The 27,831-nt window shown below is 35.1% G+C and overlaps 4 protein-coding genes across 8 annotated transcripts in view; 3 read left to right on the top strand and 1 right to left on the bottom strand.

Annotated features, from left to right (window-relative positions):
* Positions 1–917: 917 nt before the first annotated feature.
* LOC6523759 (ATP synthase subunit beta, mitochondrial) lies at positions 918–3,433 on the bottom strand. The gene is made up of 3 exons (XM_002099598.3): positions 3,284–3,433; positions 2,258–2,569; positions 918–2,207 (listed from the first exon to the last, which is right to left on the bottom strand). The coding sequence occupies exons 1-3, from the start codon at positions 3,345–3,347 to the stop codon at positions 1,066–1,068; spliced, it is 1,518 nt and encodes a 505-aa protein (XP_002099634.1). The 5' UTR covers positions 3,348–3,433; the 3' UTR covers positions 918–1,065.
* A 569-nt stretch (positions 3,434–4,002) lies between these two features.
* LOC6523758 lies at positions 4,003–4,902 on the top strand. Its single transcript, XM_002099597.3, has one exon. It carries the CDS (start codon positions 4,034–4,036, stop codon positions 4,868–4,870), a length of 837 nt encoding a protein of 278 aa, XP_002099633.2. The 5' UTR covers positions 4,003–4,033; the 3' UTR covers positions 4,871–4,902.
* A 142-nt stretch (positions 4,903–5,044) lies between these two features.
* LOC6523757 (mpv17-like protein) lies at positions 5,045–6,294 on the top strand. Its single transcript, XM_002099596.4, has one exon. The coding sequence runs from the start codon at positions 5,696–5,698 to the stop codon at positions 6,200–6,202; it is 507 nt and encodes a 168-aa protein (XP_002099632.1). The 5' UTR covers positions 5,045–5,695; the 3' UTR covers positions 6,203–6,294.
* A 1,761-nt stretch (positions 6,295–8,055) lies between these two features.
* Positions 8,056–27,831, top strand: part of LOC6523756 (plexin-A2) — a 55,499-nt gene continuing 35,723 nt past the window's right edge. For 2 of the 5 annotated variants that reach the window (XR_005561913.2, XM_043207208.1), the window contains exons 1-9: positions 8,056–8,204; positions 11,127–12,587; positions 16,397–17,642; positions 17,703–20,036; positions 21,459–21,654; positions 21,728–22,114; positions 22,179–22,309; positions 22,362–22,507; positions 22,565–22,773. Coding sequence is in view for 4 of the 5 variants with exons in the window: in XM_043207208.1 (XP_043063143.1) it covers positions 11,358–12,587; positions 16,397–17,642; positions 17,703–20,036; positions 21,459–21,654; positions 21,728–22,114; positions 22,179–22,309; positions 22,362–22,507; positions 22,565–22,732 (5,838 nt within the window). In the remaining variant the exon portion in view is untranslated. Of the gene's footprint in view, positions 8,205–11,126; positions 12,588–16,396; positions 17,643–17,702; positions 20,037–21,458; positions 21,655–21,727; positions 22,115–22,178; positions 22,310–22,361; positions 22,508–22,564; positions 22,774–23,534; positions 23,916–26,143; positions 27,532–27,831 lie in introns of those variants that run through there. The other 3 variants (XM_015191453.3, XM_015191452.3, XM_002099595.4) reach the window with 3 other exon arrangements.

Below are 27,831 nucleotides of genomic sequence, written 5' to 3'. Positions count from 1 at the left end.
AAGTAATACTTATATCCGATATTTCTGTTAACATTTTACAGGATAAATATTTAGTCCCGTTGCGTGTATAGTAAAAGGGTATACTAAATTCGTTACACCAAAAACATTATGTCACGCCTACAATTTATAAAAATGTTTTGATATTTTGTGTATTTTACTACTTTCAATGCCTATTTAATCCCTATGCCTAGCTAGCTAGCACTCCCACTGGCAAAGTAAGGAGTATCTGATAGTTGATGAAATCTCCTTGTATAAACAATATTTCGTAAGTTCAATTTTCCGACAGCCTCAGTCGAATTTGTGCTTTGCACTACCACTAGTTGAGTAACAGGTATCTAATAGTCGGGGAACCCGGCTATAACATTCTCTTATACCTGTTACTCGTAGAGTAAAAGGGTTTACTAGATTCGTTATAAATTAGAAGGAAACGGTTCGGCCATATATTCTTGATCAGGATCAATAGCCGAATCGATCTGACATTGTCCGTCCGTCTGTCTGTCCGTCTGAACGTCGAGATCACAGGAACTAAAAGGGACATAGTCGCAGCGCATGTTTGCCAATTCATGTTGCCACGCCCACTCTTACGCCCAAAACTTCCACGCTCGGTTTTGAAAAATGTTTTGATATTTTTTCATTTTTTTATTAGTGTAAATTTTTACTGATTTGCCAAAAATAAAATTTGCCACTCCTACCGTAACGCTCACAAACAAGTTTTGATATTTTTTCAAGTCTCGTAAATTTTCCTTGAATTGCCAAAAATGTTTTTGCCACACCCACTCTAACGCCCACAAACCGTCAAAAACTGTCCATGTGGAAATTTCTCCGTCACACTTCCCCTAGCTGAGTAACGAGTATCAAAAAATCGGGGAACTCGACTATAGCGTTCTTATGTTTTATTTTCATTCACACTTGGATCATAATGTTTAAATAGATTTTATTGAGTTCTTCGCGTGTATTGAATTTAATATGATGTTACAAAGTTTATTAAATTCAAAGCATAACATTCAATGCTAAATGGGTTATAAGTTGGTATTACGAATTTGAAGATTTGTCCAATACACCTTCTTAGGCAGCTTCTTTTGCCAGGCGGTCAGCCTTTTCCACAACTTCCTCAATTGGGCCGACCATGTAGAAAGCTACTTCAGGTAGATGGTCGTAGTCCCCAGCTAAAATCGCTGAGAAGCCTTTTATGGTTTGCTCCAAGGGCACTAGTTTACCAGCATGCCCGGTAAAGACTTCAGCAACTTGGAATGGCTGCGACAAGAAACGCTGAATCTTGCGAGCGCGAGCGACTGTGAGCTTATCTTCCTCAGACAGTTCATCCATTCCGAGAATAGCTATGATGTCCTGAAGGGATTTGTAGTCTTGCAAGATTTTCTGCACACCACGGGCAACGTTGTAGTGTTCTTGTCCAATGATGTTCGGGTCCATGATTCGAGAAGTCGAATCCAGTGGATCCACAGCAGGGTAAATACCCAGTTCAGCAATCGCACGCGACAATACAGTGGTGGCATCCAAATGAGCGAAGGTAGTAGCAGGAGCAGGATCGGTCAAATCATCAGCGGGAACATAGATGGCCTGAACAGAAGTAATGGATCCCTTTTTAGTGGTGGTAATACGCTCCTGCATAGAACCCATGTCAGTAGCCAAGGTTGGCTGATAACCGACGGCGGATGGAATACGACCCAACAAAGCGGACACCTCTGAGCCAGCTTGAGTGAATCGGAAAATGTTGTCGATAAACAGCAACACATCCTGTCCTTCTTGATCACGGAAGTACTCTGCAACGGTCAGTCCAGTGAGAGCGACACGGGCACGAGCACCTGGCGGCTCGTTCATTTGCCCATAAACCAGAGCCACCTTGGAGGTCTTATCCTTTAGTGATATAACACCACCCTCAATCATCTCATTGTACAAATCGTTTCCCTCGCGAGTGCGTTCACCAACTCCCGCGAAAACCGAGTATCCACCATGAGCTTTAGCCACGTTGTTAATAAGTTCCATAATCAACACAGTTTTGCCCACACCGGCACCTCCGAACAAACCAATTTTACCGCCTTTGGCGTAGGGAGCCAGGAGATCGACGACTTTGATTCCAGTCACAAGAATCTCTTGCTCAACAGACATCTGAACGAATTCAGGAGCCTCGGCGTGAATAGCTGCAGTCTTGTCAGTATCGATTGGTCCACGCTCATCGATGGGTTCACCTGAACAGAGAATTTCTTAAGCTCTTTATGTTTTAACTTAATTTACTTACCAATAACATTGATAATGCGACCCAGTGTTTCGGCACCAACTGGAATACGGATTGGATACCCAGTATCGAGAACCTTCTGTCCACGAACTAAGCCCTCGGTACCATCCATGGCTATAGTGCGTACGGTATTTTCTCCCAAGTGCTGAGCCACCTCAAGCACTAGCCGAGGAGAACGGTTGTCGACTTCCAAGGCGTTGAGGATGGGCGGTAAGTTATCATCGAACTGGACGTCGACGACAGCGCCAATTACGGCCACAATCTTTCCATTTGCGGCAGCCGCAGCCTTTGCAGCCTTAGCAGCATGGCTACGAGCTGAAAAACGTAGCAGTTGCTTGATCAGTTTTAAAAATCGTACTTAGTCAAAGAATACTCGTCCCAAAAAAAATACAATTTCTAAGAAAAATAATCAAAATCAGGCTGGCCAAGTGGCCAGGTCACTGCAGCCAGGGCTTGGTAATAAATATATTTTTAAGTCTTACATTGTATGCTAAACTCGATTTGCTTAATTAATAGATATTATATGATGGGCTGTTGATCCCGATCAACAAATATACTTTATGGGATCGGAAAATTTTTATTATATTTTTGCATGCCTATGTTGGATTATTCTTAATACGCAACTCGTAAAGCTGATAATCGATAACATATAATTTTTTCAAGTGCATATAACGTATTAAAAACCGTTTCCTTAAAATGAAGAGTCGCTTACGATATAGATTGAAACTTGTTCTTAAGCTTAAAAAGCCATACACACAAGCGCACGATTTAATGTTTTCAAAAGTCGTTTAATTTAAGTACGGTTTTGATTAACTTATTGAGCCAAATATATGTTATAACACAAAGGTAACCTTAAATCAATTCAAATTATCGTTATGTAATATTTTTTCTCGCTCGTAACATTTTATTGAATCATAGGTTATGTTCGACAACTGCTCTATAAATTAAAGCATATACTATTTTTGAGCTGAACTTTTCATTTAATACAATTTTTCTTAATCATAGATTTGTAGTATTTGTGCTACTTACACAATTGCCCCAAGAACGGCAGCAAATTCTTATCGGTTTTAGAGGCAGCACGTAACGCGAACATTTTTCTCGGACTAACTGAGAAGTGTGGGAGCGAGCAGAAGACCTAGTGATGAGCTATTCGAAAAAGATACTACTATTGAGTATTTTCGTTTACAAAATACTATTGCAGTTTTAGTATCTTTGTGTATTCAGACCATATTCTAGACCTATTTTGTTCTTACCGCAAAAAGAGAGAGTACGATAAGGCAACTATTAAACAAAAAATTGTTGCTACCATTTGTCAATATCCTTTAAAAGATATTAACAGAACAAGACTGTGGGATATTTTTCATAATAAAAATATTGTCTTTGTTTCTCTGTTTGCAGCAGAACTTTATATTAAAAAAAAATCCAATGCTTATACATCATTTGCCAATATCCGATGCTTCGTTTAAAGGATATTAGCAAAACAAGGTTGTGGGATTTTTTTCATAACACAAATTTTTTCGGTTTCTTTGCTTGCAACAGAACTTTATTTAAAAAAAAAATATTCTGATAAGCTGGGTGATATAGGAATTTGTAGATCTACCATTTACCCAATGGTTTATCTTAGTTAGGGGGTGCTTATAAAAACTAAAATCCAATGTGAACCTCCTTAAAATATTTTGAAATTATCGATGCATCGATATTTTTCATCTCTTTATTCCACCACTACCGCACGTGTGCTTTTGGTAATTTTTTAAAAATATTTGGATTTCCGAGCGCCCCATGAAAAAAAAAATGGAGGAAAATCTCTTTCGCCGCCAGGCGAAAGAACCTCGGCGGCAGTTTCTGGAGGTGGAACAGTACAAGGAGATGACCCCGGACGTGGCTGCTCGTGAGTGCTGCGGCGATGCTTTTTGCGAATTTGATAGTCACACCGACGAGGCTTGGCTGATGCAGTGCCCCAAGGGTACAGATCCACTTCTGATAGCCGGCAAGCGCATAAAGCTGCCTGGGAGGAAGAGCATAGGCGACCTCCAGGTGCGTGCCGTCAAAAACTCGACGTTGCAGAGCGAGGCAGTGGGCTATATGAGCTCCAAGGGTATCTTTGCACTCCGGAGAATACCCCTTGTCGGCTATGTGGTAGTCAGCAAGCGACCATATAATAAGCAACCACTAACAGGTCAGAAGGATGAGCTCATTCCCGCTGATGTATCGCCACCCAAGTACCTATTACGAGTTCGCCATCCCTTGTTCGGGCGCAGCTACAAACATAGCATCCAATTACCAAAGATGATTTCAATGTCTCTTTGTCAGGCAGACGAAAAAAATCTGGAAGTCACTGCCAAGCTGTGGCGGACTGCTAACTACTACAATATCCGCAGCAAGTTGCTTACCACAACTCAAACGCTAGAACAAAAAGAGAACGATGTGCGGCTGTCGGTGCTTACCGGTCGCACGCCACAGTTCATGGAAGGAACCATTATCCCAGACCTTTTTGCCGAAAAGGAAATTGAAGACAAAGTACTGACCCCGGCAGGCGGTCCCACCAAAAGACGAAAAAAATATAATTTAGACCGTCACGAGAAAGGGGAAAGGGGACAAGAAAAAAAAGAAGCATAATTCAAATCAATAAAGAAGAATATAAAGCAGAATTTAGTTTTATAAAGTGGAATATGAAAAAACGGGCCAAACGTAAATTTTTAACCAAATTTGTTTTTTTTTTTAATAGTCAATAGCCTTTTTTTCCATATTAACCTTTAATTTTGAGAAAATGTAAAAACTTACACTTTTTCACAGCACTTCTTGAAGAGCTGACATAATGTGCCCAAAAAGAAATTGCATACAAACAAAGACGTCGAAATAAATCGGGTGGTGAATGTAACGAATAAAGAAAGCAAATATATAGCAAATTAAAAAAATACTAAAAATACGCTTTGTCGAGGTTAAATAAGCTTTTGGGATCCATGAAAACGATTTTTTGTTCCTAAAACTATTATAACAGTTCGATATTATAACATTGAAAAACCCCGAAGGAAAAAAAGTAAAATATCTAATTTCTTACGTCTAACTACTGATGTTAGTGTTCAGCAGAGGTAGATTACCTGCCTCTTTAAAAAATTCAGTTACTAAATATGTATATAATTCAAAGCCGAAAACCATTTTAAATTCGACTAAAAAAATTCGGCACGCAACAATATAAAATGATCATGAGCGTTAAAAAGTTTAATAACTAGCGTATATTAATTCGTTGTAATAATTATTCAGAGTTGCCAATTTTTATTGCAGCAGCTGACTGTTACCGACTTTTTTGCGTTTAATAGACAACCCTTTAAAACTACAAGAACAATGTTCGCAACAGCAAGTCGCTTTTTCAGTAAAGTGTATTAAATTTTCGATATAAAACAATTCGGAACGAGCTTTGAAAGAAGCGGATCTCTGATAAAAATGATGAGACTAAAAGCGTACCTAAAGGAAGGCCTCAATGTGGCGGCGGTAATGGGTATGGGCGATGCTATAGCCCAGTTGCTTTTCGATAAGAAACCATTTGACGAATTGGATGCGGGGCGAACCCTTCGATTCGGCATCCTTGGACTGGTCTTCGTCGGCCCAGCTTTGCGGCGGTGGTACCTATTGTTGGAGTCCCGGGTTCCCGAAACTTATTCACCAATGCGGCGCGGCGTTACCAAGATGCTGGTCGACCAGACCCTCTTTGCGCCCCCTTTTACCATGGCCATGTCCTTCCTGGTGCCACTGGCCAACGGGGAGCCCATAGACCGAATCCGGCAGCGCATTCTTGACAGCTACCCCTCTATATTGGTCCGCAACTACATGCTTTGGCCGGCCGCACAGATGTTAAACTTCAGGTTTGTGCCGCTTCCTTACCAGGTGCTCTACGCCCAGTTTATCGCCCTCGTATGGAACTGCTACCTTTCCCTGGTTCTTAATAGCTAGGGCACTAAGTGTCCCTACCCGGATTTGTAATCCCATGCCTATGTATCCAATTAAATATATTATTATCCCATGATTATTAGTTCGACACCTGATTTCGAAATAGATATATTGTTTCTTAAGGACTTTTCGGCGAAGACTTGGCCCAGGTGTTAAAAAACGTCCTTTATAAAAAGTATAAAACAACTAGGATTTATACATAATCATATACATACAGGCATGCTCCGGTAATCGAATTCGTAAGATTTTTAAGATTTTGATTTGAAATCGAAAAATTGGTGCTCTGGTTTTCGAAATCGTAAGAATTGTTCGATTTGTAAAAGGGCACTTTTGTCTGGCCAAAAAGAAAAGTAAATGCCTCTTTTTATATCAATTTAGATCTTATTTACTAAGGGAAAAAAATCATTCTGCCACTTAGTTATTTTATAAAAAAATTATTTCTGACCCCACCTCATATTTGACAAACAAAATGTTGCCGTCGGCAACAACAATTTACGATTTGGTAAGGGGTCGATAAGTACGTCGCCAAAAGCTATCGCGAAGGTTGCCATACTGTTCGAACGAACATTAATTTAAAGGAGGGCCAACAATATTGCTTGTTATTTAATGTTATTAATGTTAATGTTATTTCATTAAATTACTTAAATGGTCAAAGTGCAGTAATTGCAAACATCGGAATTAAAACTGTGAAAAAGGTGCCAACTCTAGATTTTCTCAAGCCCTCCAAATTCTGCCTTCTCCTAGCTTCAAAACAAGCAATTGCAAATATAAAAGGCATTTTTCACAGGTTGAGCAGCAGGAACTGATAAAACCCGAAACATTTCGATAGCAAAAATTTTGCGAATACCAGAGCATCTAAAACGATTTCGTATGAATTGGCCCAAATCGAGTTCGAAAAAAAATTAAGATTACCGGAGCATGCCTGATAATAAACATTAATAATAGGTCGTGTTCCATTTCCATTTACGAATGATTCACACTGGAATTTTCCAGACCTTTTAAAAGGCACTTCAAACAGTTTTAAGATGCTGAAATAAGGAAACAATCGTCAGATCAACATAAGTGATCAATTAATGTGGTTTTATAATACATTGATAAGTGATAGATGTGATTACATGTGATAGATGTGATTTGATTACAAATTTTGATCGCACAAGATTTGCCGATATGAGGGCATTGTAAACATTTTACCGTATTTGAAAATATTTCACACACAATCAGCCAACATTATTACGGTCTACATCATTTTTACTTTTTCATGGGCTTCATTTTTGCACCTCTGCATATTGAGTCGCAGTGCTCAGTGCTGTTTTGCATTAAATATCTATAGGTCTAAAATTCATAAGGCTAATTAATCTTTCACGAATATGCTAAATCGTGTTTTCAGTGTAAACAGGTCATTATAGTCTCTTCACATTTCCTATAGAATATATAGAAATTTCCCATTTACAGAGCCACATATCCATTATTTTGCGGCAAAACTAAGCAGCGGAGGGTTTGCGCAAATGTGTTTACTTTCAGTTAAGTTTACAGCATATTGGTGTAGTTTATAATGCCTTGCTGCAACATGTAAGGTTTGGAGCAAATTTTTGATAAAATGGTCGTAAGTTGGCATGGTATGTGAGCTGGTGAATATGATGTTCTTATTTGAAGAAAAATTCGAATACTTTTAATTTAATAAGAATGGTTATTGAATAGTCAAAATAATTTTGGTTAAGGAAAGCACTTTACTTATTGAGAAAAATTTGTACGTGGCTTAATTAAAATAGACAAAAAAAAAACTATCGCGCCATACCTAGGTATCGATTATTGTCGGTAAGAACGGGCCTTCAGACTCACTTCTAGTTGTTTTAATCTCGCATCTGCTTTATAGTATCGATAACATTTACATACAATAATGAGTAAATTAAAGTGTAGTGTAATTCAAAAATAGAAAGGAATTATGTCCAGTGACTTACGATGTAAAGAACTAATATTTTATGAGTGATTTATTGGAAAACAAATAGTAAGCCGGCTACTGAGTGTTCACTAGAAAGCTATCGCCACCCAATATTTCAGATATACATACAAATTTGTCTGCTCTTGTACTTAATATATGTAGTAAAGTGAAATAAAAACAATTAACATCATTGGTGTTGTATATTTTACTGGATTATAAAGAAAATATAAATATAAAATATTTCGATGGCTTGTATATAATGTTGTATGTATGTATAAATTAAAAATTAGCAATTCATTACAAATGTGTTACATTTACCAAAGTACATATGTGTATTTTATATTTGCATAAAGACTACTATTATTAAAAATTGTCTGTTTGGCTTTTGTTCAAAATAAATTGTAAGGGGCGTGGTATAGGAAAATAAATACGTATGCATTGACAAAGATTGCAGCAAAATAAGAATGTTTCTATACATATACGTATACATATGCATGTATTGATGTATTCGCACCAGTATATCCTAAAAAAAACGCAAATTCCAAAGAATGTCTATGTACTAGCGAAAAAGACTTTTTACAGTCCTCCATTAATATTTGCCCAACTTAATTTGTTATGAGTGCATTATCATTTCACATGTTTATTATATTAAAGATCCGGCGCTGGCCACCTATGTAGGTAATTATGCAAATATGTAAATATGCATGTCAATGAAATTAACAATTAGTCCTCAATTTCCAAAATTTCTTTATTATTGAAATCAAGATATACATACGTAAATATCATAAGAAATTTCTTAGCGTATGGCTGCATGGATGCATGTTTAATATGTACATACAGTTGCAGTTAAAATATTAGTTGTTCTAGTCATCACTTAATAAATTAATTTTTTTATTTTGATAACTATTCATAGGTGCTCTCTAAAAATGTGAAATGATCTAATTTAATCTTTTTTAAACAAGATTTGTGGTGTTCTACGTTACTCTTCTGCGTTTTAAAGTGCCTAGAACATTTATATTCTTGACATACATATATGTAGATCTGACTACATGGGGCTTGGCAAACACAACTCTATAGGCTGAATGATAGCATTTTATGGCTAAAATTAATAACACTCAATTATTTTTTATACTAGGCGTGGCGCCACAACTCATGTTTTGTGCACTTTATAATTCCCGAACGGAGAAAGATAGGTAGTTTATGCTTTTTCACTGGTCTACACTGAACCATATCTATGCGAATCTGAAAAATTGTGTGCATGGCACCGCCCTTTATTTTTAATTAACTAATTTTCGCTTTCAATAAGAGTCCTGTTTTAATCTATGCTAAAATAACTGATGTGAAAATGTTTGTATTTTAAATTATTTTTTACAACAGTTAACCACAATAAAAATAATACAAAATGCAGCCATTGTATTGTGTAACTTTTATTTAGCGTAATATCGCTCCAAATTTACAATAATCTACAAAGAATTTACAATAATCTAAACAAGAACTAAATAAGCTACAATATCTACTTTAAATCCTTTTGCAATTAAGTCATTTTAAAACAAGAGAGAACGCTATAGTCGAGTTCCCCGAGTATCTGATACCCGTTACTCAGCTAGTGGAAGTGCGAAGGAGAGTCTTCAACACTGACAGTTTCTGGCGGTTTGTGGGCGTTAGAGTGGGCGTGGCAAAAATTTTTTTTTTTTGCCAAATCAATAGAAGTTTAAAAGACTAATACAAAAACGAAAAAATAACAAAACATTTTTCAGAAGTGTGGGCGTGGCAACATGAATCGACAAACTTGCGCTGCGTCTATGTATCTGGAGTCTGTATGCCTAATCTTTTTGCCACGCCCACTCTAACGCTCTCAAACCGCCCAAAGCTGATACGCCTACACTTTTGAAAAATGTTTTGATATTTTTTCATTTTTATATTGGTCTTGTGAATTTCTATCGATTTGCCAAGAAACGTTCTGCCACGCCCACTATAACGCCTACAAACCGCCAAAAACTGTGTTTAAGACTCTCCTTTTCCCTTCCATTAGCTGAGTAACGGGTATCAGATAGTCGGGGAACTCGACTATAGCGTTCTCTCTTGTTTTGTTTTGCTCTTGACAATCACAAACAATTAATGCAATTTTGCAGAATTGGAATAAAGAGTAATCTATTACGAAGGCGTACACCTAATATTATATTAAACTTCTGACTTTCAAAAAAGCGTTTAGGCCAAAAACGGCGCAGAAGAACTCCAAATGTTTAACAATTTTGTATTTGAGAACCTAAAGTTCTCAACTAAAAGCGTTATTTAAAACACTCCTTTTTAGAATAACCACACATACAACATTTTGGCCACAAGATGCAAGTATGATTGGGTGCTCTTCTACTATAATTTAAATATTAGTGAGTTCATATTCGTAAAAAAGTACATATTTGTTATTACGTTAGGTCACTGCTTAGGGGGACAGAGAAGGAGGCCGTCCCTTCAGGCCTGCTTCATCATTAAAAAAAACTTCAAGATATTAACCTAATTTCAAGAAGCCCAATAAAAGTGGTGCCCTTGGAGCAGTAAGAAATATATTGGGGTCGGTTAAGACAATTAACCTTGTGCTTTGTCTCCGAAATATACCGTAGGAGGGCTGAACACGGTGGTTGATCACTTATGATTTTCGTAGTATGAAGGTGAGCCAGTATATTTAATCACAGCCATCACGAATCGTTATTAAAACGTCAAAATTTTAAACCACGCAATGCCTCCATATGTTTTAAGGGAAATCCCACTTGATATTTCACTTTTATATATTTTATTATATATAATTATATATATATATTATTTTATATATAATTAGATATATATATTATATCATATTATATTATATTAATTCGGTTTTGTCTTTGATTTGCAGGTTTACATAATGGTAAATTATACCATAAGAATTAATGGTATAATTAGATATATACATATATTCTATTATATTAATTCGGTTTTGTCTTTGATTTGCAGGTTTACATAATGGTCGTACAAGTAAATAAACTATAAATAATTTTTTACCTGCTCCAAGTAAAATTATTTTGAGTGGAACGGATAATAAAAATTGCAGGAATGACAGCAATTCAAAGGAAATTTTAATATTTACGTAAATTTTGAATTAAATAAGGGATATACAAGCGACTACAACTAACCATTGAATAATAAGGTGGATTTGATCGCCCAGTTGAAGGAGCGATTGTGGAGATGAATTTTGTTCTTAGTGTGTTGTTAATAGCAATTCTTAAAGATAAATATGAACACTGGCTGCCATCAAGGGCAGGTTGTCAAACCCTGGCAGCAAATGTATGGTCTGACAAAACGACTGTGCAAAATGAGCCCATAAATTTGACTAATGCAAATGCGCCGATAAAGAATGAAAAGAATCTAAGTTCTACCATTACAAACGTAGCTACGTTTGACACTAAATTAAATCACCTGTTAGTGGACACCATTACTGGACGAGTCTTTGTTGGTGGTGTTAACAGGTTGTATCAATTGTCGCCTGATTTGGAGCTTTCCGAAACTGTAAAAACGGGGCCTCAAAATGATTCCGTAGAGTGTAGCATCCTTGATTGTCCATTAAATGCCGTTCGCAGTCCGACGGACAATTATAATAAGGTCTTGCTCATTGATCGTGCAACTTCTAGACTTATTGCATGCGGATCACTATTCCAGGGTACATGCACAGTTCGTAATCTTCAAAATGTCAGCATAATTGAGCATGAAGTTCCTGATGCTGTTGTGGCAAATGATGCAAACTCCTCAACGGTAGCATTTATAGCGCCGGGACCTCCCCAACACCCGGTGACAAATGTGATGTACGTCGGAGTTACTTACACAAATAATTCACCGTACCGAAGTGAAATACCAGCAGTTGCATCCCGCTCCCTTGAAAAGACGAAAATGTTTCAGATTGCTTCTTCGGCAGTTACAACTGGAACGAGAACTTTTATAAATTCATACGCACGCGAAACATATTTTGTAAACTATGTTTATGGATTCAGTTCTGAGCGATTTTCTTATTTTCTGACAACCCAATTAAAGCACAGTCACCACTCTTCTCCTAAAGAGTACATAACGAAACTCGTACGAATATGCCAGGAAGACTCAAACTATTATTCTTATACTGAAATACCAGTGGAATGTATAAGTGATGTTCAAGGCGGTACTAAATTCAACTTAGTTCAGGCTGGATATTTAGGAAAACCTAGCTCAGACCTGGCTCAAAGCCTAGGTATATCTATTCAGGATGATGTCCTCTTTGCTGTTTTTTCAAAAGGAGATGGGAACACACCAACGAACAATTCAGCACTTTGCATTTACTCATTAAAATCTATTCGTCGTAAATTTATGCAAAACATAAAATCCTGTTTTAACGGGAATGGGATGAGAGGCCTGGACTTTATATCTCCCAGCATGCCATGTGTGCTTACGGTAAGTACAGTTTTATTGTCTACGTCCTCTATGTTGCTTTAAACTTAAATCCAGCTAAAACACGCGAAAGCACTATGGTCGAGTTCCCCGACTATCAGACACCCAAGACTCAGCTAGTGAAAGGCGAACGAGAAATTTCAACATTCTGAAATACCGTCAGAAATTGGAAAAAAAAAAAAAATAAACAATTTTCAAATGTGAAAGCGCGTCAGTTTTGGGCGGTTTGTGGGCCTTAATATGACCGTGGCAAGACGCAAGTCGATAGATGTATTTAAGACTAACCAAAAAATGTAAAAATATCTATATTTTCTAAAAGTGTGGCCGTGACACTTTTAATCGGTTTGTGGGCGTTAGAATTAGTGTGGCAACATGAGTAAACGAACTTAGAACCTGCATGCTCAATCTCAGACTTTCTAGCTATAATAGGTCCTGAGATCTCGTCGTTCATACAAAAATGGACCTAGTTACGGAAATATTTACAGCCCATAAATGATGATATATATTTTTCAACCAAAACACATTACTAGTCGATCGTCCGTATATAATAACGTCGAGGTCTCGGTAACTATACAGCAAGCATGCAGAGCTTTAATACTATTTCAATACTTTGTCGCACACAAACCACCTGTAATTTTAAATTTTGTTATTGTGGTATTAAATTATATTGTGCTTTTTAATACCCATCGATATGGCAAAAATATTTTAAGATTAATAGTTAGAATGCAATGCCTGTTTTATGACGATATCTATATTTAAAGGAAATTTTCGTAAAATTTGATCTAACAATCGAAGCAAGTTACTCATGTTGTTAAGTGTGAATAATAATTAATAATTGGTATCATGATTTCAGTACAATTAAAAGTTTATTTCTTAATAGTAATTTTATATTTTAATTTTAATACATTTTTAGTACACCTATTTACGGAAATGTAGAGTGAGACTTAAGCCTTAAGGGGGGAACTCCCTTTAGAAGCCAAATGTTTTTTTTTTTTTTTTTTTTTTGGGGAAAATAAAAAAAGATCACATTAAATTGGTGTTATATATATTCAGGACAATGTTTAAAGATAAGAAAAAAACATTTTTCCGATTATTTTTATTTAAAAAATAGTTAAAACAATTTTATTTTTATAATTCTAGTACCACAGATGCAGTTTTTTATGATCAATTATGATCCGATGAACAAAATCGGTTCACTAGTTTTAAACGCAAATTTGAAGAACATGGTCCTGAGAAAACGACGTTCAAAGTTAGCGGTCGAGGCTCACGCACCGGTCGAGCGAGCCGCTTTAAAGTCGCATAACTTCCACAATTTTGAGAATAGAATTTTTAAACTTCGGAATTATATTCTTGAAGCCTATACCTATCGATTAAGACAGTAAAAAAAATCAATTTGTTGGAATGCCTAAAGGGAGTTTCCCCCTTAATTCGGATTGGTTCCGATGATGTAAGCTAAAGTCAGTTGGTTGAGTTCCGAAATACTTTTTTCGTTTTTCTTTTTTTAAGCGGTGAGAAATCTATTTTAAATAGTTATATATTATAAATTAATCAAAAAACGCTGGTGAATTTTCTGAAATCAATAAGAACGAATAGGAACCAAACTTTTAAATAATACGGTTAGGAAAATTATTATTATACCTAGTACTCTTAGAGTTAAAGGATATGCTAGTTTTGATGAAAACTAAGTAGGAAAGAGTTAATAGGAACCAACCTTCAGAATCACTATCTGTGTCGAACTTGCCATTTCCGTCTGCCCGTTCTTATAAACGACGAGATCTTGAGAACTATAAAAGCTATATATTTTAGATTGTCATACCGGTTATAGTGGCATCTACTCTGCGCAAGTTTATTTCAAAACATTTATACATCAAATTATAAATTTAAAACAAATTGCGTTTTTGTGAGGGTTTAAGTGCGAGTGGAAACCTTGGAATTGTCATGCATACTTTTCAACAAACCTAGCTTATACTTTTACTGTACAAGTATAACTTGTATAATAAAAAACAAGAGAGAATGCTGTAGTCGAGTTCTCCGACTATTTGATACCCGTCACCAACTAGTGGAAGTGTGAAGGAGAAATTTCAGCACTGACAGTTTTTGGCGGGTTGTGGGCGTGAGAGTAGGTGTGGCAAAAAATATTTTTGGCAAATCGAGAGAAATTTACAAGACCTAAGGTGGGCATGGTAAAAAGTTTTTTTGCAAATCTAGACTATCGATTAAAATATATCAAAACTCAATTATGGAAACGTTATTACAAAGAAAAGCAGCAACCCACCACCCACCTAGACTATTAACACAATATGTTAATAGAGTTGATGAAAACTGGCAGGAATAATAAAAAAATGAGAAATAATAAAACGTTTTTCATAAGTGTGTGCATGCAAAAACACTTTTGGAAAATGGGTATTTTCCAGTAAGAAAAAATGAAAAAATGTTTAAAATTATAGGTGTGGCAGTTTTTTGCGGTAACATTCATACTAGCCTTTATAGTTTCTCCACATCTCTATTGATCCTGATTAATAATATATATCCTTTATAAGAAACGCTTCCTTTTACCTTTTACATACTCTTCAACGAATCGTTATATCTTTTTACTCTACTGCCGTCTAAATACTTTAACCAAAACTTAGTACTTTTGTTTCAAAAATTGTGTTCCGCTTTATATTTATATTAATATTTATTTATATTTAATTTTATATTTCTAACGATATGTTAAAAAAAATTTGAAATTTCTCATTCGCACTCCCATAGAGGAACTAAACTATAGTGATCTCTCTGGTTTGGAGACCTTCTTTTGGCCTAATTACATCGTAATAACCCAGAATATGTTTAAGTTTTGTACTGGCATTGCTTCTGAACTGCTGATGTTAGACAAACCCGTTACCTGTTAGATACCCGTTACTCGTAGAGTAAAAGGGTATACTAGATTCGTTGAAAAGTATGTAACAGGCAGAAGGAAGCGTTTCCGACCATATAAAGTATATATATTCTTGATCAGGATCAATAGCCGAGTCGATTTGGCCATGTCCGTCTGTCCGTCCGTCCGTCTGTCCGTCTGTCCGTCTGTCTGTCCGTATGAACGTCGAGATCTCAGGAACTACAAAAGCTAGAAAGTTGAGATTAAGTATACAGACTCCAGGGACATAGACGCAGCGCAAGTTTGTCGAATCATGCTGCCACGCCCACTCTAACGCGCACAAACCGCCCAAAACTGCGACGCCCACACTTTTGAAAAATGTTTTAATATTTTTTCATTTTTGTATTGGTCTTGTAAATTTCTATCGATTTGCAAAAAAACTTTTTGCCACGCCCACTCTAACGCCCACAAACCGCCCAAAACTGTCACGCCCACACTTTTGAAAAATGTTTTAATATTTCTTCATTTTTGTATTGGTCTTGAAAATTTCTATCGATTTGCAAAAAAAACTTTTTGCCACGCCCACAAACCGCCCAAAGCTGCCACGCCCACACTTTTGAAAAATGTTTTGATATTTTTTCATTTTTGTATTAGTCTTGTAAATTTCCATCTATTTGCCAAAAAACTTTTGGCCACGCCCACTCTAACGCCCACAAACCGCCAAAAACTGTCCTTCGCACTTACACTAGCTGAGTAACGGGTATCAGATAGTCGGGGAACTCGACTATAGCGTTCTCTCTTGTTTATTTTAAAAACACAAATTTAAAATATCTCTTTCCTTCAGTTATTATGCTATTCGCAAACTCATTTCCCAAGAATAGTTTCTTGTTAGCCGGAAAAATAATATATCATTTGCCTTATGGTTATTTTTTGGATGCTGACCAATTGATTTCAGAAACTTCAAACCATTGGAGAGGACTTCTGTGGACTAGATGTCAACTCACCTTTAGGAGGAGAAAACCCCATTACTTCAGTACCGGTGGCCATGTTTAACACCAAGTTAACTTCAGTTGCTGCTACAAGTACAAGCGGGTATACCGTTGTCTTCGCGGGGACCAGCGATGGATTCCTTAAGAAAGTTGTAATCGAGTCTTCATCTGTTGCCAACGAGTATGCTAGTTTTTCTGTGGACTTAGGGTCTGAAATTAATCGGGATATGCAGTTTGACAACCAAAACCTTTATATGTATGTCATGTCCAAAACAAAAGTATCCAAGGTTAAAGTATTTGATTGCTCTGATTACAAGACATGTGGAGATTGCTTGGGTGCTAGAGATCCATATTGTGGCTGGTGCTCTTTGGAAAACAAATGTAGCCCACGTTCCAATTGTCAGGACGACGCTAACGATCCTCTGTATTGGGTCAGCTATAAAACAGGAAAGTGCACAATAATAACAAGTGTTGTGCCACACCAGCTACAACGTACTACAGCTCGAACTTTAGAGCTCATCATAGATCATTTGCCTCAACTAAAAGAGAATTTAATTTGTGCTTTTACTACAGAGGATAAAGCCCTTTTTACTAATGCTACAAAAAAACGAAATGGGGTAAACTGCACGACACCGCGAACGGATATGCTACCACAAATTGAACAGGGAAAACATCACTTTACTGCCAAACTATCTGTGCGGACTAGAAATGGACCAGACTTAGTGTCCACGGATTTTACTTTTTTTGATTGCAGTACACACTCATCATGTACACGTTGTGTGTCCTCGGAGTTTCCATGTGATTGGTGTGTTGAAGCTCACAGATGCACACACGACACAGCTGAAAATTGTCGCAACGATATTTTAGTAACAGGCGTTAGCCGTATAGGTCCTAGTTACAGATCAGGTCCTGGATTTTGTCCAACGATCAACGCTACCGGAGATGGAAGTGAAGTACTTGTCGCCGGTGGTACAAGCAAATCTATTAAAGTAAAAGTTCATATTATTGGCCAATTTATAGTTCAAACGAGATTCGTTTGTCAATTTAATATTGAGGGACGTGTAACGAGTTTAAACGCTCAGTTGTTAGGTGACACCATTTACTGCGATAGCATGGAATTTCAGTACACTTCTAGATCGCCAAATTTGACAGCAACTTTTGCTGTTATATGGGGTGGATCCAAGCCACTTGACAATCCTCATAACATACATGGTAAGTTGTATTTAAAATACGATTTTTAAAATTTCACTTTTTAAATGTAATGTTTTGTAGTTGTAATATATCGATGTCGAGAAATGGCCGATAGCTGTGGAATATGTTTGGCCCTAGCTGAAAAGTATAATTGCGGATGGTGTTCGTCTACTAATACATGCGAAGTTGAAGAACAATGTAACAAAAACAAAGAGGGGAAAACAGATTGGCTTAATCGAAGTGAAATTTGCCCAAACCCTGAGATTCATACATTCGAACCAAAAACAGGTCCCTGGGAAGGGGGAACAAATATAACAATACGAGGAATTAATTTAGGCAAAAACTATAATGATATTTATTCAGGAGTTCGAATAGCTGGTATAAATTGTATGCCATTTCCTCAATTTTATATTGACACAAAGCAAATAGTATGTACTGTGGATAGTCCTGGGGAACAGATGTATAGAAATGGCAAAATAGTCGTACAAATAGGGGACTATCGTGGTGAGTCTAAAGAGGACTACGAGTTCGTTGACCCGAAAATTTTGGATTTTAATCCAAAGTTTGGTCCAACTTCAGGTGGAACTGAAATACATATAACTGGAAAGCACTTAAATGCCGGCTCTCGCATACAGGCATCCATAAACGATTACTTACCTTGTAAAATACTGAGCACAGATTCATCTCAAGCCATATGTCGCACATCTCCTTCCCCTGGTATCATTGAAGGAAGACTAAAAATGTCTTTTGATAATGGGCCCAGAGAGTTTAATGATTACAATTTTAAATATGTTTTGGATCCTACAATTGAACACGTTAGTTCTGGACCAAGTGGGCAAATAAAAGTACCAAAGGGAATACCAGCAGGCGGTATTCGAATTTCTGTAACTGGTACCCAATTTCAAAGTATACAAACTCCCAATATTTATGTAGTGTACAATGGAGAGATGTATGTAAGCCCATGTCGGGTGCAATCAGATACGGAAATGGAATGTGCATCACCAGTTGTTGATGTGGACAGCAATATTATTGAAGCGGAAAGGCCAATTCTTCTTGAATATGGGTTCCTAATGGATAATGTTTTGCGTGTTCAAAATTTATCTAAGATTCATAACAACCATTTTGAGCTTTATCCAAATCCGGAGTACTTTATATTCGAAGAAAGAGTTAAGTACTTTAAGAGTGAATACCTAACCATTAATGGTCGAAATTTAGATCGCGCTTGCAAAGAAAGTGATGTAGAAGTAAAAATAGGAAATGGATTTTGCAATATTACATCGCTTTCAAGACAACAACTAACATGTAGGCCCCCTTCTGAAGCAACCGCAACCAAAAGCATCAATGGACCTGAAGTTATTGTTCGTATTGGAGCTTCGCTAGAGTATCGTATAGGTATACTTAGCTACGAATCGTCTAACATCATTTTGGATTGGGGAGAAAATGTAATTTTTGCTGTAATAGCCACAATTGTAATCTTACTGCTTATTTTTGTCGCTTTGCTTGTTGCATATAAAAAGAAAAGTTCGGAATCAAACAGAGTTCTTCGAAACATGCAAGAGCAGATGGACATACTGGAGTTACGCGTCGCAGCTGAATGTAAAGAGGCGTTTGCCGAACTTCAAACCGAGATGACTGATCTTACAGGCGATCTTACATCTGGAGGAATTCCATTTTTAGATTATCGGTCATATGCAATGAAGATTCTTTTTCCCAATCATGAAGACCACATTGTACTGCAATGGGAACGTCCTGAACTTCTTCGGAAAGAAAAGGGCTTGCGCATTTTTGGCCAACTTATCATGAATAAGACCTTTTTGCTACTTTTTATTCGAACCTTAGAGTCAAACCGATACTTCTCAATGCGAGAACGAGTTAATGTGGCCTCCTTAATAATGGTAACTCTGCAATCCAAACTAGAATATTGTACAGATATATTAAAAACTTTATTAGGGGACTTAATTGAAAAATGTATAGAAGGAAAGAGTCACCCAAAGCTCTTACTACGACGAACTGAAAGTGTGGCTGAAAAAATGTTAAGTGCTTGGTTTACATTCCTTCTTTACAAGTTTTTAAAGGAATGTGCTGGCGAGCCTTTATATATGCTTTTCCGAGCTGTAAAGGGACAAGTAGACAAGGGTCCTGTAGATGCTTGCACACATGAGGCAAGATACTCCCTAAGTGAGGAAAAACTTATTCGACAGTCTATTGATTTCCGACCAATGAACGTTTACGCAAGTATTATACAGCAGCCAATATTTTGTAACAACTTGGACATGTTACCTTCTCACACCGAAAACGTATCGGTTAAGGTATTGGATTGCGATACAATTGGACAAGTAAAAGAAAAATGTTTGGAAACAATTTATAGAAACATTCCATCAAGCCAAAGACCTCGCAAGGATGACTTAGATTTAGGTAAGTAAAGTTTATGCTAAAAGTATTTTATCAAAAAATCATGTAAATATGATTTGTCTACCCAATTGCCTGTCCGCCCGACTGACCGTCAAGATTTGGTAATAAGTCACTTATCACTTCTTGAGCAAGCTAACAAAAATGGTTCAACACTAAATTGTATACAAAATAAACTTGTAAGCCGTGAATGGATTTTTTGAAAGCGTTGATCTAGATCTGAGCATTGTAATATAGAAAATAATTTTATAAAACTTTCTTATAATTTTTTCTTTGTAATAGTTTTCAAAATTACGATGATCCGTGCTTTAAAAAAATTAATCTAGCTTTAAAGTCATGCCCTTGGCAATATAAATAATACAGTAACTTAAATTTTTACCCATATAATTTTTTCTTACCGTTTAAAGCAAAGCAAAGATTTAAAATTATGCAATTGAATACTAATACTTTTATAAAAAAGCTTCCCTTACGAGGTTCCAACCTATGGTGTTTAAATAAAACAAGAGAGAACGCTATAGTCGAGTTCCCCGATTATCTGATACCCGTTAGTTTACCAGTAGATTTTGGCGGTTTGTGGGCGTGAGAGTGGGCGTGGCAAAAAGTTTTTTGGCAAATTAATAGAAATTTACAAGACTAATACAAAAATGAAAAAATATCAAAACATTTTTCAAAAGTGTGGGCGTGGCAGCTTTGGGCGGTTTGTGGGCGTTAGAGTGGGCGTGGCAAACATGAATCGATAAACTTGCGTCTATGTCCCTAATCTCAACTTTCTAGCTTTTATAGTTCCTGAGATCTCGACGTTCATACGGACAGACAGACGGACAGACGGACGGACGGACGGACGGACAGACGGACATGGCCAGATTGACTCGGCTATTGATCCTGATCAAGAATATATCTACTTTATATGATCGGAAACGCTTCCTTCTGCCTGTTACATACCTTTCAACGAATCTAGAATACCCTTTTACTATACGAGTAACGGGTATAATTAAAATTCAATGTTTAATCATTTCTTAAAAGAGTTGCAAGAATTTACGCGGCGTCACTTTAAAATGTTTAGATATTTTACTTAAAGTTCATTTTTTTTATATCAATTTCTACCGATATTTATCCAAACGGTTTTAACTGCTAATGTATGTATAGGTTGTATTCGGGTTTGCGAAGTTAGCTACTAACCTTTTTGTGTAAGATGTCTCGAGTTTCATAAAATCTAAAAGGCTTAGAAACTATAAATCAACTTTAGGTTTTATTTTTATATATAAAAGTCTTTTTAGACACATTACGTGTTTGAAGGTCAGGTCTCTCAACTTTTTTTTTTAAAGGGTAGATCGTTAAATTACAAACCTCCTAAGTCCCCGGACACGGGATATTGTTTTTGTATTCATAAGGGTTTTTAGTTGACTTTTCATAATATTTCTGTTTTAGAGTGGAGAACAGGAGCAACTGGTCGAGTAATTCTGTACGATGAGGACGTAACATCAAAAACAGAGACCGAATGGAAAAAACTCAACACTTTGCAGCATTATAATGTTCCAGACGGAGCTGGGCTGAGCTTAGTACCAAAGCAAAGTTCGATTTATAACTTTAGCATTTTGTCGGACAAAAATGAAAAATCGCACAAGTAAGATAGTGTTCATAGGAATCAATATACATATTTTTAATATAAAATTAAAATATTTTATTGTCAATCTTAGGTATGAAACTCTTAATATATCGAAATACACCTCCTCCTCTCCGACATTTAGCCGCGCCGGAAGTCCTCTTAACAATGATATGCATGAAAATGGTCTGAGATACTGGCATCTAGTGAAACACCATGATAGTGATATGCAAAAAGAAGGGGAACGGGTTAACAAATTGGTATCAGAGATTTACTTAACCAGGCTATTGGCTACTAAAGGAACACTTCAGAAATTTGTAGATGATCTCTTTGAAACAATATTTAGCACCGCTCACCGTGGATCGGCACTGCCATTAGCTATAAAGTACATGTTTGATTTTCTTGACGATCAAGCTCAGTTGCATGGAATAACTGATCCAGAAGTCGTACACACTTGGAAAAGTAACAGCTTACCATTGCGGTTAGTATTTATAGTAGATAAATAGGTAGATTTTATATTAAGAAGCATATTATTGTATTTGTAGGTTTTGGGTAAATTTAATTAAAAATCCTAATTTCGTTTTTGACATCCATAAGTCAAACATAGTGGATTCCTGCCTGTCAGTAGTAGCTCAAACTTTTATGGACTCTTGTTCAACTTCTGATCATCGATTGGGTAAGGATTATACTCTTCGGTTTAATGAAATAATACCCACCGTTCTTTTTAGGTAAAGACTCCCCAAGTTCGAAACTTCTCTATGCAAAAGATATACCAGAGTATCGAAAATGGGTAGATCGCTATTATAGAGACATTCGGGATATGTCCCCCATTTCAGATCAGGACATGAACGCCATGCTTGCAGAAGAGTCAAGGGTTAGTTTAAACAACATGAAATAAACGACCGTGTACGAAATCAAGTTTTTTTTTCAGCTGCACACAACAGAATTTAATACAAATTGTGCTTTACATGAGCTATACACATATGCTGTGAAGTACAATGAACAGCTAACCGTTACACTAGAAGAAGATGAATTTTCGCAAAAGCAGCGATTGGCCTTTAAATTGGAGCAAGTTCACAACATAATGTCGGCAGAATAAAAACTGCGCTATCCTACCAAGATGACAACAAAATACAAAAAGTGAGCTTATTTTCAAGCTTCTAGTTTTTAGAGTCACTATTTATTAAGCAGGACTGTCTTCATATAATTTATTTATTTATTCTGAATGTCATCATACGGTAAATTCGTGTTTGCATTCCTTTTTTATATATAATTATACACATATCTTATTAAAGTAATTACATACTTTTTAGTATATATATTCAGTATATCTTCAAAATTAAAAAAGGGTATTAATAATTCTTAAATTAACGAAATCAAAACGACAAAAATTTATTTTTTTAAGAAAAAAAATTGTATTGAATATCAGTTTTGATCATTTATCGTGGTTAAAACAAAAATAACCTTAAAAACCGATACACATGATATAAAATTTATAGGGCAACACTTTAATAAATATAAAACATTCATTTGCGCAAAATATTTTATTTTCAGTTTTAAGGATTTATGTATAGTTGCGACCCCGAAATGCTGTCTGTTTTGACATTATCTTTCAATTTAAATATTTATTTTCTTACCCGTTAGTCGTAGAGAGCTGTGCATCTGTTACAACTATTAGGCTTTACAATGCGTATTTCCTATTTTCTTTTTGTACGAATGGCAAGAGAATAAAATTGTCTTAGCTGAATCTTCACCGTTGTCGCTTCGATGAACTCTAGAGCGCTATCACCCATTATCATTTTTTTGTTTCATTTAGAATTATCCGAAACAGAGAATAATTGCGAAGGTTTCCTGAACAATGCAAATTACTGAACCATTTCTAATATATTCTTTTTTTTCAGATGCAATTTATGAAAATCATTTGTAAATGTCGTATTTGCTCATTAATTGCTTAATAGTATGTTACTGTATGTATGTATGTATGTATGTATTTAATATAAGTAAACTCATGTAAGATCTAATATGGAAGACAAGTAATCCAACTAAAAAATCGACTGACTTTTATTTATACTAAAAATTAAGTAATTGGCTTATATTTATATCGTTTCTTACTCATATCGAAGATAAAAAATATTGCCGTGTTCTTTTCTTATCTGAAGCTGATGATACTAAATTTATGTCAAAGCGTAAATTATGTCAAAAAAATATTATATGTTTGTTTACACAAAATCGGTCATCTTTAAAATAAGATCAAAATATACGGAAAAATAACTAGAAGTAAACCCAAAAATAGTAAGTTTCTTGAACATCGGGTTTGTTAAATGCTTCCAACTATTTATGCGTTGTGATATTTATACAAAATAATAACACTGATTTATGTCTTTTTGTTTTTATAGTTTAATTATTCCTGGTATGAATGCCTCCAAACTAAAATTAAGGATTTTTAAATGGAAGAATTTTTGGGGGTGGCAGGTGTTTTTCGGTTTAAAGGGTTCGTCTACTTTCGCGCTCAAATTTCGGGCCTCCTATTCAAGGATGGATTGCAAAAAAACTACACATGATACTTGAACAAATTTTTTATTTTATTAATTAATGCCTAAACTCAAAGAAAATAAAAAAAAACCGGATGAAATTGTTAAATTTGCCACTTGCGCGTCGCTGAACGCACCACTGCCGGTGTGACGAGGTCAAAAACGGTCGTAATGATATTTCAGCGTTAGAAACTTGAAACAAAAAAAAGTTTTTTTTTACTTAATTTTAAGAACGTTGACTATGGCATGACACAAGCTTTTTCAAAATTTGAAAATTTTACAAAATGGCAGCGATTTGAAAAAAATTCACTTTTTGACCATGTTTTCCAATCTAAAAAAGACTAAAAAATCGAAAAATAAAGTTTTTCAAAAAAAGCTTGTGTCATCCCATAGCCATATGTTTTGAGAATAAGTGACACTTTACAGATTTAGGATATCTTCTATAGCTTCGAAGAAATCTTGACGATCGTTTTGAAAAACACTACTTTTGGGAAAACGCGTTTAAAGATAAATGATACGCAATGTAAATAGGCAAATTACGGGGCCATGTTTAAGGCTTGAAACCAGTATGCTTTCGATCAAATCCTTCGCAGGGAATGTTTTTAGTTATGTCAACATTAGATTTATGCAAAAAAAAGGGGAAAAAAATGCTTTGAATATAATGTGTTGGTTTTTTATTCTTTTTGCAAGTTATATATGATTAGGGCATTAAAAACTTTTTTTTTAATGTACACACAAAGGAGCGTGGTTTTGATTGTTTGCACCACCTACAAAAACAAGTGTATTGCGGTGAAGGGTATTGGCTCATGGGGTTATTCGAATAAACATTGTTTAGTAGGGACTGCTAGCATTCTCCTGACAATCACAATGCCCTTTTTCGATTTTTAATTAATTTATTTGGCACTACAAAGTGAAAAAATGGATTTTGAGACAGAAAACATTTATTTTATTTATTTATAACAACTTTAAAGAATATGCAAATTGAAAAAAAACATTTCGTTAAAGTCTGTTAAATTAGGTTTAGTAAATATGTCAAGAATTTCCAGGACAATTGCTTTTGTTCATTAACTTTACACTTATCATTATGGAAGGCAATTACATCTTTTATACATGAGCTCCGTGCACTCATGTACTCTGCTGTGGTTTCCGTTTTGTCGCGTGCACTTCAATTAAGTTACGATTTTTTTAAATGGTCACAACAAGTTGTTTGTACTCAAACACATCGTCAGGTTTCGATAGAAAGGCTTTTCTTTAAAACATTTTTGCATTAGAAAAGTAAAATATAATTAAAACGGATTTGAAATACTCTTACCATTGATATCAATATCTATATGAAGTGAGTTTAAATCTGGCCCCATTATATTTATATTCTGTGAGCATTGCCCCCGAAGAAATATAAAGGATACAATTTGTAATAAGTCGAAATGAAAAATTCTATTTCTAGAATAAAAATAGTATGAAATCAATATCGAATTACATTTTTACAGATGTAGTTTTTGTCCGGTAAATGACACGAAACGCTATTAATTACGTAACAATTAAGTATTGAAAACTAATTTTGTGCTCAACGGCAGTTTGGAAGTAAATTATATAAAATAATGCCATCACGTAACCACCACGTAACTGTAAACGTATCCAAATATTATTCAAACATTTTACGGTAATCCCTATAAAATAAAATATTCAACTTAAATTACCGTTAACATATAAATGATTCAAATTGATTAACTTTATTTAAGTAGAATTTTTTGTTTGTTATCAAAAATTTGGATAAATGTGCATTATTATTTTATGCTGTAATATTAAGTTTGATCTATTATTTAATGACTTATGTTACAAAAAAAGGTTTAATAATTTTAATTGTGCTTAAAATAATAAAAATAGGATCAAAATTTTCATGGCATTTCAACATAATGTTCAACCGGGTTTTAATAATTTATAAAAATCGATTAAACGTTAAAAATTTAATTTTTTTTCAGCATTTTATCTGGTCAATTTATTGGTACTACGCAGACTTACTTATAATAATAAGAAAATATAATTGTAGTACGTAATGTTTTAGAATATATTTTTCATGTATCTGTGTATGTATGTAAAAATGAATAATTGATAGTTAATGGATTGTAAATATTTATCGAATTGCGCAGATCGAATAATGACCGATGATTCGGAGCTATAATGAAAAAACATTAATTTGTACCAAAATAAATTACTACCAACCGCAAATTCCAAACACAAATTAAATATTCTGATATGCACAAAACAAATTTCCCACCAAAATGATATCCCAATTAAGTAAAAAAACTGAACTTCGGAAAGGATTACATGCCCTTGCAAATATAGAAGAGTCCGAAATTTGTAATAATAATAGTGACGACAATTTTTTAAATAAAATTATAACCTAAGATCTTTTTTATTGCAGCGTAACATAGAGGAATAATTCGCGGTCTCACAAGATTTTACAAAAATTGGTTTAATTATTTGTTTGTATTTTATAAACAACTGTGCGTATAATAAATATTTTACTTTCATTTTCCGTTTAATTTGTCATATTTAAAATGGAAAATAAGTGGCTTAAAAGTTACATAAACCTTACATAAATTCCAACCGATACTGAGATTTATATAAGTTTTTCATACTCGTTACTACTTTTGTGTTGAATAAACGTATAAATATTCAAATAAATAAATTTTTGAATAAATCAAAATATTTGTACATTATAGTTTTTTGAATTAAACATTAAAAAAAAAGTTAAAATAAGCACCTTTAAAAAAATATATGGAGAGCAATCATGATAACTAGCAATTATTCGTGGTTGGCTGTACACAACGGTTTAAAATCCTAAATTTGATGTCTGTTTTAGTTTAAATAGAACTGATTGGCTTTTGCAGAAGCTAAATATTTCTACACCCGTTATATATAGAGTAAAACTGTAGACTAGATTTGTTAAATGGTGAAAGCTACGCAGCACAAGTTTGTTTCAGAAAATTGTCTAACTTACGTCCCAACATATTTTTAGGACCTTTTTTTTCGTCTTTCCAATTTATATTTTTTGATATGTTATTGATGTTCGGTACTCTCAGGATGAAAAATGATCTTGTTAGTTATAAAATTGATCTCCACATTTTTGCAAAGGTTTAAATAAGAATATACAATAAATATATAAAGAAATCCGAGTCTACTATAATGTGTATGTATATCCAACAAGTATAATAAGATTGTCAGACTAATTATGGAAACGAAACGTTAACCAGTCTTACAACACGTATAATCTAAGTAACATTTATAATTAAAATTATGGTATTTTAATCTGTGTGTGTATACGTGTCTGTAATATATTTGAACAAATATACAACTGTAAACTGTGTTAATCTGTCTTTTAAGAACTCAGGCCAATTTCTTGATTACAAACGTAAAACATTTATTTAAATAACTGGCTAATAAGCCTTTTTATTAGCTATTTTTAAGAACACATTGACCATTTATACAAATAGACCCTTTATTGCAGAGCGAACAGTAGAGTGCTAAACTAAAAGTGAAAGCTGGAGTACAAGAATGAGAGAGAGAGAGCTGGGCTTAAAGCAAAAACTAGAGAGAACGCTATAGTCGAGTTCCCCGACTATCTGATACCCGTTACTCAGCTAGTGGAAGTGCGAAGAAGAGTCTT

Source organism: Drosophila yakuba, chromosome 4 (genome assembly GCF_016746365.2).
Source record: "Drosophila yakuba strain Tai18E2 chromosome 4, Prin_Dyak_Tai18E2_2.1, whole genome shotgun sequence".
Classification (NCBI taxonomy): domain Eukaryota; kingdom Metazoa; phylum Arthropoda; class Insecta; order Diptera; family Drosophilidae; genus Drosophila; species Drosophila yakuba.
Note: the sequence above shows the minus strand (reverse complement) of the source record. Positions and strands in the feature narration are given on the sequence as shown.

Bases quoted from the DNA above. Each gene is read 5' to 3' on its own strand.
- LOC6523759 (XM_002099598.3), bottom strand. From the start codon at position 3,347: ATGTTCGCGTTACGTGCTGCCTCTAAAACCGATAAGAATTTGCTGCCG. The intron at 2,570-3,283 runs GTAAGTAGCACA...TACGTTTTTCAG, and splicing joins GCCGTTCTTGGGGCAATTGT to CTCGTAGCCATGCTGCTAAG. The intron at 2,208-2,257 runs GTAAGTAAATTA...TTCTCTGTTCAG, and splicing joins TCGCATTATCAATGTTATTG to GTGAACCCATCGATGAGCGT.
- LOC6523758 (XM_002099597.3), top strand. From the start codon at position 4,034: ATGAAAAAAAAAATGGAGGAAAATCTCTTTCGCCGCCAGGCGAAAGAA.
- LOC6523757 (XM_002099596.4), top strand. From the start codon at position 5,696: ATGATGAGACTAAAAGCGTACCTAAAGGAAGGCCTCAATGTGGCGGCG.